This window comes from Pollicipes pollicipes, unplaced genomic scaffold, assembly GCF_011947565.3.
Source record: "Pollicipes pollicipes isolate AB1234 unplaced genomic scaffold, Ppol_2.1 Scaffold_4740;HRSCAF=5597_pilon_pilon_pilon, whole genome shotgun sequence".
NCBI classification, from domain to species: domain Eukaryota; kingdom Metazoa; phylum Arthropoda; class Thecostraca; order Pollicipedomorpha; family Pollicipedidae; genus Pollicipes; species Pollicipes pollicipes.
In genome coordinates, this window is record NW_023596545.1 from 31,275,755 (window position 1) to 31,285,232 (window position 9,478).

General features: G+C 56.6%; 1 protein-coding gene and 1 pseudogene across 1 annotated transcript; one reads left to right on the top strand and one right to left on the bottom strand.

Annotated features, from left to right (window-relative positions):
• Positions 1 to 315: 315 nt before the first annotated feature.
• On the top strand, positions 316 to 3,119 carry LOC119098199 (beta-1,4-glucuronyltransferase 1). Its single transcript, XM_037221125.1, has 7 exons — positions 316 to 330; positions 749 to 994; positions 1,112 to 1,258; positions 1,503 to 1,682; positions 2,035 to 2,160; positions 2,895 to 2,973; positions 3,037 to 3,119. Exons 1-7 carry the CDS (start codon positions 316 to 318, stop codon positions 3,117 to 3,119), a joined length of 876 nt encoding a protein of 291 aa, XP_037077020.1.
• Positions 3,120 to 6,790: 3,671 nt separating this feature from the next.
• On the bottom strand, positions 6,791 to 8,406 carry LOC119098200 (m7GpppN-mRNA hydrolase-like; annotated as a pseudogene).
• Positions 8,407 to 9,478: the final 1,072 nt, after the last annotated feature.

Consider the following 9,478-nt stretch of genomic DNA (forward strand, 5'->3'; position numbering starts at 1 on the left):
AGTAATGAAAGGAAATGCAAAAGAGACAGCTTGGTAAACCCAGTTGCCTACTTGGTTTCCAGAGGAAAACATGATTTATATGTCAGTATGAGGAGACAGTGTCTGTCATTGAGTTGTTGTAAGCCGGCCACTCCCATTCATTATTCAGTTAAAGTCACAGTTCAAGACTTTCAACCATTTATAGTTCATAGCAATAATTTTGTTTTAATATTTTAATGTCTCATCTGTCACCTATTTTGGGCCTGCAAAAAGTATTTTGTGGGCATGGTATTGAACAGTCATAAACAAAATTTTCTTGCTGTGTCATGACATATCATGTCAGTCAGCCTGGTATGTGTCCAAGTGTATATACCTAATCCAAATTGTTAAAAATATTGTTAAATTGGTCACTTGAATCAGTTAATGAAATCAAAGCTAACCAGTTAAACCATGTTCCTGATCTTCCTCTGACTTGCCTCATCAGCTTACATGTCTCTATCTCTCATTTTCTACAGGTGGCAGCAGTGGCGGCATGGCCGTGCTGCTCCAGCGGCGCCGCGCCTGCTGGCTGCAGCTCGCCGCGCTGGCGCTCCTCGCCACCTTTTGCGTGCATGTGCTGTGGTCGTCGTCAACTGAGCACCGCCGCACGAAGCGCCAGCTGCTGCGCCGCCTCGCTGCCACGCAGCGCTCGCCTGGCCAGCGGCCCAGCTGTTCAGCTGGCGCTCGGGGCACGTCCCCGCGCGCCTGGCTCGCGGTCGGCTCGCCGCAGCTCGGCGAGACCGGCCCGTACCGAGTGGTGTACGACTACGCGCCGGCCGTGAAGCGCGTCACCGGCAACCGCAGCGTCACGTACTGCACGCACGTGACGGCCGAGCGGCTGGAGCGGACGGCGGCGCTGTTGACTCGGTGGGACGGGCCGCTCTCCGTGGCCGTGTTCGTGCTGCCGGACGAGCTGTGTTCGCTCGCGGTCCAGCTGGCGCGTCTGCGTCGCTGCACGCCCGGCTTCCGCCGCCGCGTCAGCGTTCACCTCGTCTACCACGTGGCGCGCGCGCCGAACCTGACGCGCCTGGCGCCACCCGACCAACTAGCGCCGGGCGACTGCGCGCGGCCGCTGCCGGCGCCGGTCTCCGAGCGCCGCCGGCTCCGGCTGCCATACCCGGTTAACGTGGCGCGCAACGCGGCGCGGCGCGCGGCGCGCACTCACTTCGTGCTCAGCTCGGACGCCGAACTGCTGCCGGCGGTCAACACGAGCGCGCTCTTCCTGCAGCTGATGGCGCGGGTTGGGCGCGGCGAGGAGCCGCGGCTGGCCGTCACGAGCCGACAGGTGAGATGACCGGCGGGTTCGCACGGGGTGGACACTAGCCAGCCAGCGTGTCCTTCTCAGAGATGAGCGTCAACAGTCAACGCGTGTGCATCTGACAGGTATGCTGAACGTCTCGTGTGTGGGTCTTGATTTCATTGTCCGCCCCTGCGGCACCGGTCGTACGCGCCTCTTGACCCGGCCTCTACCCCCTGACCGTCAGGTTTACGTGCTGCCGGTGTTCGAGGTGGAGCAGAGGATGCCAGGCAACAAGAGCGATCTGGTGGGCATGCTCCGCTCGGGCGAGGCCGTCTGGTTCCACCGACACGTGTGTCCACACTGCCAGAGGTTCCCCGGCGTCTCGCAGTATACCACCAAGCGCTTCACGCCGGGCAAAGTGGCGGTGAGTGTCCGCGGGCGTGATGCGCGCCTTTGGTGTTGGCTAGTGGTGGAAAGCCGGTGCGGTCGGATGGATGCGTGGACTCTGGTCGTCAGTACTGAAAGGGTGGTGCGATGTAGTAAAGGGTGATGGGGAAAGACCCAAGTCCTCCCAGGATGTCTTTTGCTCATCGACTGGAGATCATCACTCACCCTCTATGTTCCATCATGTCCCAAACAGCATGCAGCCTGGAGCACACAACCATATCCACTTTGACGCACTCGAACCTGTGGCTGGACCGCATCCCCGCCAGAGAAGCCCGCAGTGGTCACCAGGCGGCCGGTGTGCCGGGCTGACGCCGCGCCGTCGCTTCCAGGCGTTCTCCGTCACGTATCGGCAGGTGCCGTACCACCGCTGGGAGCCGATCTACATCGGCACGGACGCCGAGCCCCTCTACGACGAACGGCTTAGCTGGGAGGGCAAGCAGGACAAGATGACGCAGGTGAGACGCCGACGGGATGTCGGCACGGCTCTCGGGTATTGTAAGCAGAAGTGTGCTTGCTCGGCAGTCTTTTAGGTATCTTGAAAATGAAATCAAAGCTGCTTTGGTAACGTTTAATCGTGGATATCGATGTAGCAACTTTTTACACTAGCATCTAGCTGATACTTCAGAACGACACTGTCATCTCCGCGTTGCCGCTGATGGCGATTTCATACTCGGATCGCGTGCGATCCACCTTGTGACGAATGATAAACTGGCGCGGTTTGTACCGCGTGGGATTTATGATCGGGCTCGAATCCTTCGCATTCCACGAACATTCCACTTGCGTCACCGCAACAACAGGCATGCGATGCGGTGATGGCAATATCGACAGTAGTCTGTCATACGTCTGCACGGAATTAATACCAATTACCGTCCCACGCGTCAGATGCCCAGATCTTTCTGGAATGCCCTCATAGCGGAATGATTTACCAGACGATCTAACGGCCGGCTGTGGCGGCGCTGGTCGCCAGATGACGGTGCTGTGCCTGTGCCGTTACCGCGATCTAACAGCCCGCGGCGGCGGCGCTGTGCCTGCGCGGTTACCACGATGACAGCCGGCCGTGGCGGCGCTGGTCGCCAGATGACGGCGCTGTACCTGCGCCGGTACCGCGATCTAACAGCCCGCTGCGGCGGCGCTGTGCCTGCGCCGTTACCGCGATCTAACAGCCGGCCGTGGCGGCGCTGGTCGCCAGATGACGGCGCTGTGCCTGCGCCGGTACCGGATGGTGGTGCTCGACCAGCTGTACCTGGTCCACGCGCCGCAGCCGGGCGGCATCCGCCGGCAGCCCGGCTTCACTGACCCGGCCGACGCCTGGCGTGCCGCGTTCATCGAAGAGAACCAGCGCCACTACCAACGCATCGTCGCCCGGCTGGTGCGTGAGCAGCCGGGTGCCGGCAAAAAGTGCCTGCCGCGGTGAGCGTACGACGGACGGCCGTGCACCGGCCCCGGTTGCGTGCCGATGCAAAGGTGGTGTGGCGTGCTGGTGGGAGAGGTGTTGGCCTCCTGGTGACAGAAATAGGCATGCCCTCGATAGAGGTGTTGGTTTGCCGTTGATAGAGGTGTTGGCTTGTCGTTGATAGAAGTGTTGGCGTGCCGTTGATTGATCGGACATAGAGGGCTTCCCGGAAATCAGTACCTAGTCATCCACACGAATTCTCATTGACGCTTCCAAGTAATCAAATTCTTGGAGTCGTTCGCCGTCTGTGAACACCAACCTTCTCCTGTTGAGGAATGCCTCCTCATGCTGTAGGCAAGTCTCCAATGTATTCGCACGGGACCAGGACATGCCACGTGACAGCCTTTCGCCGAGGCGGGACGATACGGGTCACCGCGTCAATGGTCTTGTGGTGTTGCAGATGTTTTGTCAGGGGCAGGTGAAGTATGATGGACTTCATAGCGGCAGAGGGATTCCAGGGCGTGACAATAGTCAGAGTGATATGCCAATCCAATGCTCTGATTTCAAGTCTGCATTGCTAACAGTTACTTAATCATGCTGAGGTCTCACGATCGCTGCATGCAGTGAACACTGTCCCCTGACGTGCTGTTCGTTGATTTCTAACTGAAGTTGAATTTATTTGTCGCGTTAGTTGTGGCTTTTAAAGTGGAGCAGGGTTTACTATTTTGCGCGAGCAGCGGGTAGGGATGTATTTTGTGGATAAACAGCACAATTATTTTTTTAATTGAATGGTTTTCAATTATAGCCTATTCCGTTGTACAGATACCAAAGAGTTTCAATTTCTAGTCCTTGGTCTATCAGTATGTTATTACACGACGCTACGAGGCCATGCGTACTGTCGTTTATCAAGACATGTGTGTTTGTGTTTTGTTGTGCTTTTCTAAGACAGCACGTAATGCTGGCTTTACTAGTCAGTTATGAGACATTTTTCGTAGCCTTTCGACATTTTGTTAGTGTGGCGCATTTTACTCGGGTTTTGAAGTGTCAAATTGCACTCACAAAATCAGTATTCAGGACAGTTTGACCTTCAATTCGTCAATCTGTTGCTGGCATGTGCTAGGAATGATGATATAATGGTAAGATCCGTCGATGTTTGTGCTGTGTGTACGGACCATTGATCAGAAGTATTTAAGTGTGCATGTGCTTCCGTTGTATCGTCTGCACAGATGCCCGCGCTCGTGTGCTTTTTAGCAACGTGATGTGTACATGCTGCTGTACGCGACGTTCTAAGCCCATGGGTCTGGGCCTCTCGCCTCGCCTCGCTTCACTGCGGCATTGGTTATGTGACTTGCCCAATCAGACTGGAGCCTCGCTGTATTCACGACACTGCTGGCAGTGGACCGATGAAAACGCCAGCGTTTATTTGTATTTGTTTTGTTTGACCGGTGTTGCCATATTGGGCGAACGCGTTGTTGTCACTGGCTCGTCATCGGTTGTGGGCTCTGCGATGCAGCCGGACCCCACTCATATTATTATTGATGCGTGGGTCGCTGTCCCTGCAATATTCACCAGCCCCGCATCGATCTCAGTGCAATTACTGCGAGTCTTCGCGATTTCCCCGGGCTGGCCCGAACCGTAACGCACATCGCCGGCGAGCGCGTCTGTCGACGGCTCGCCGTCAGCATTCCACGGGTCCATTGGCGCGTGATGGTGTCGCCGTGCGTGGTGGCTATCGTCCGTCGGGACCGGCAGGCCACAGTTCCAGGCCGGCGCCGCACCGGCCACTAATACAACGATGCGAGACTGCAACTGGGTGTGGGCTGTGCTCGTGCCGACGCCATGGCGCCCAGAAACTCCGGCCGCGATCCACCAGATGATCGTGTCGGTTGAACCCACAGGACAGGTGTCTGCAAACACCTCAGACGTGAAGTGCAGGGACCCTGTCGTAACGCGCGATGACTATCAACGGTCTCCAGCTCGAATGGAAGTCTATGTTTCCATAAGTCAAGTTCTAGTCCATTCGTATTTCGTGGGCGGCCACATGCTTTGCCCAAGCTGCGACGATCCGTTTTTTGTTGTTGTAGGGCGAGCTGAGTAGCATTCGCACAGCGAGCTCTTGGGGTGGAGGGGGGGGGGGGGGACCAGAGTTCCGCACAGGAGCCCGGCGCGGGCGCCGCGGCTCTACTGCAATGGTGCTATCCGCAGTCGGCAAGCCATGTGGACAAGGCGACGAAGAATGACGTTTATTAGCATCGCTCGACAGTGTGTGCCTCACTGCGCACGCCCCTGCCGTGTGACCCAATCACGGCGTTATTGCATACGACTGGCTTCTGAGCGTCGAAGCGATCCCGACGGCTCCCAGTCGACGCTGCTTCCACCTCTCCTCTCCACCCGCGAGATCGCGCCATGGAACAACTGCAGCACAGCTAGCGACGAGCGGGGAATGGGTGCGGGACACGTCACACGGTTAACAGCTGGAGTTGCGCCCCCGCCACAAGTTGTTTTGCCCCGCGTTGTGCCTGAGGCGACGCGTGGCGATGGGCGAAGCGCCAGCCGGCGGCTCCCGCAGGCCCGCGGCAAGAGCTCCTCAGCAGATACGCGTCGAGGGACAACCGCGGCGTACCCGGAAGCAGCGCGGCCGGATCCCTCCCATTAGGACTTCCGCGTGGCAGTGCGTGCCGCGCTTTGTGTGGGTGGAGGTTGGCCCATTGTACAATAGTACCTCATCAGCCACCGCACCCACGAGCCGCTCACCAAGTACGCCGCCATGCGACTGACCGCCCGGTTCATAACGCTTGCCTGCCTCAATGCTAGTGAAGCGGTCCTCCCTTCGCGAGCCTGTATCACCTTGCACCAATGCCGCGAGATAACAGCACGCTTTGCCTTCTGCGAAAGCACCGCGCACAATAAGCACATCAGAGATCGTTGCACAAGTCGGTCTGTTGTCTTGCGTTGCCGTTATGGTCACAAAACCAGCGTTGTAACCACTTGGACGCGCCAGCTATCTGTCTGGGTGAGTCTATCTGTCTGGGTCGGTCACATATTAGAACGTCGACGGTTGCAGCGATCACAGAGGCCCAACGACGGGGGATAGCATCACTGATGACTAAATGCCAAGAACACATTCGATCACCATCAAATGGGCCCGGAAACGTAACATAACTTAAAAAAGAAAAGCTTGGCGAGGCAATTTCACGGGCCCGGCGAAATGTGCGGCACAACAACCCCGTCCAAATCAGGGCGTACTTGGGGTAACCACATACAACAAACATGTCCATGGCCTTTCACGACCGTAAGGGAGCACACCAGACAAGACTGTACATTATAAAGTGCGCTACACGACAAAAACAGTGCCTGCGACACGGGCTCGGCACACGACAGGCGTCACGCACAGAACCAAACAGACGGTAGCGGTCATATGGTCCCGCATAAACCTCGCAATATCATCTTATCGTCCGGCAGGGGCGTATGCAGAATTTTACAAAGGGGAGTGGGGAGAGGCAAAGCCAAAATTTTAACACTGAACACCCCCTTCCTGAGTACGTCTCTGTCGTCCGGCGTGGACATCACTGGACGGTCACATCACCTCGCACCGCCCTCATCCGACGGCTACGTGTCCCGACCTAACCTCACGCCTTGACCTCACGTCCACAGCCGACCCCTGCGCCGTCGTCCCGGCCCGCGACGCTCCACTACACCGCCAGCGTGTCCAGGATGGCGCGCGTGTCGAAGCAGAAGTTCTCCCAGCTGGGCGCCGAGAAGCCGTCGGGCGGCCGCTCCTCGGCCAGACTGGAGCTGCTCTGCGACTTGGCGCGGCTGCGGGCCGAGCGCGACTGCGCCGCCGCCGGCGCCGGCTTCTGCGCCGGCGGCGGCTTTTGCGGCGAGGCCGCCTTGCCGCGCGCCTTGCCGCGTGACGTCATGTCGGCCAGCTCGTCCTGCAGCGCCTGCGGCGGACGGCACGCGCGTCAGCCCGACACGACAGGGCGGCGGGCACATCTGGGTGTGCTGCCGTCTTCCGGCCGCCGGCAAGGGGCCGTGCGGTAGTACGGCAGCGAACTCCGTGGCGACCGTCTTTCCGGCTTATGCACTATGAAAAACGATGGGGGCTGGCTGACACGTGGGAAGATGGCAGCGGCGACAGGCCCGCGTAACGATCATATCCAAAGGTGGCGAACGTCCGGGACGGCACCCACGACAGCACGTGACAGGGCACGGGCACACCACAAAAAAGTGCCCAGTTGCGTGTCACGGTCACAATTTTGAAGCTTGATAGATCTATGCAAGATAATACTATAAGAAACACAACAGAGAAGATCCCGTCTTTTCCAGCGACACCCAACAGAGCCTTCCCATCCACCAGCCGCCTCAGGTCGAGCCTCTCCACCAGTAACCAGCTCTAATCGGTCGCTTTTTACCGGCCACCAGCTTGGGCGGGGCTCCACCGACCGCCTCGAAATCTCTTCCAACGTACCTGCGAGTACGCCTGCTGCTGCTTGCGCGGCTCGTGCGCGCTCTCACTGCTGGTCTTCTCCCGCCCGCCCCTCCGGCGACCTGAGCCAACCGTGCGCTGGTGAATCCACCGCTTCAGCGGCCGCACAAACGGGATCACCATGAAGAAGCTGTTCGGGCTGACGCCCAGCTTCATCTTGGACGGCATGTCCTTCTGGTTGGTCGGCAAGTCCATAACGGGGAACCACTCGATGGACTTGATCTCGTTGCGCGTGCGCGGCTGGAAGCGGGTGGAGCGCGCCACGCCCGGGATCAGGTACAGCCGCACGCGCTTGTTCGGTTCACCACCTGCTCGAGGTAGTCGTCCCGGTTGAGCAGCTCACCGATGTCGAAGCCGATCTCCTCCTGCACCTCGCGCACGGCGCAGCGGTGCAGCTCGGTCAGCTCGGACTCATTGCACTTGCCCTTGGGGAAGCCCCAGGACGCACGCGAGTAGAAGCCCTGCACGAGCAGCACATGCGAGCACGTGTCGTCCAGCAGGATGGCGCCGCACGTGGGCACCGCCAGCTTGTAGTCACGCCAGCGGGACAGCACGCTCTCGAAATCAGCCAGGTGGGGGCCGCAGGAAGGGCAGGTGGTGGAAGACATGCAGTGCAAACTGCTTGATGCCGCACGGCTGCAGTGACGTTGACTCGTCAGTGCAGTAGAAATCAATGTAGAACCAGTGTGCCAGCTCTACTTGGAACATTAGGCGGTTGGTCTGTGTGCGCTCCTCTTCAGGCACATTGATGATGAAACGACTACAGAGGTCATCCAAGATGTCCCTCGGAATGGTATGCTCTCTGTTGTTTGACATGGTTGCCTGCAACAGAAACACAATTTGTTCATTTAGGCTACAAACATCTAAGCCTAAAATGGAAATTAAAATGCTCTGCAAGACACAAGGCTTGTTGTTATCTGCATGTGTGGTCCAAGGGCTGCCCCATACTCCAATCACCCTGACATGTCAAGAATGTGGTAAGCAGACAGTTGAGCTGAACTGGGAGGGAATCAAACTACAGCTATGTACAAAGTCATGGTTGGGTTTAATCAGACCAGCAATTGCATTGTACCATGCAACAGTTTCCCCTACATGCATGCACATGCTCATGGCCTCATCCCACAAAAATATATTGAATCAAGTTTAAGAGTGCCTTAGACTCATTCTGTCACATGGCCAGTCTTACAAAAAAGCAGCATTGAGCTGTCTATAATTCTGTGCCAAGCAGACATTGCTATATTATATAGGCACATATATAGCATCCCAATGCTAGCAATTTAGTATATGCCCTGTCTAAGACACCAACAAGCTGGCAATGAACACCCATTTTGACAGTGATAGCTTCAGTCTAGGCTGTGGCGAATACATGTAAGCTGAACAGCCCAGGTGTAGTGACATTGAGACCACATCACTGCAATTGAATGTAAGCTGAATGCCCAAGTATGCTGAGTTTGGACATGATGCAGCAGTTACCAATGGTTGCAGCAACTAGAGTCTCTCTAAACATAATATACACTGCTAATAAATTCAGGCTGAAGTACAAGAAATGCCATGTTATATTTACATTAAAAACTTTGAAATTACAGCACATTAGCCAAACTAGATTCAGCATATGCCTACACCATCTTCACCACACCAATTGCATGCATGCATGCAGCACATAGAGCTTTTCTACAGGCTGGGCAAAATGGGTACCACCTACGGACTCGGACTGGGCTGTACGTTTGGGGGCTATGGTTAACATGTTTGTTCATTAAATGACACACAAGCTCACTGAAAAGCACAAAGCAACAATGATCATGACACATCAAATACTCGGATCTGACTGACACTTCCAACGCCAACAACAATTAACTTGGGTGAATAGCACCACCTGTACCACCCTCGTCAA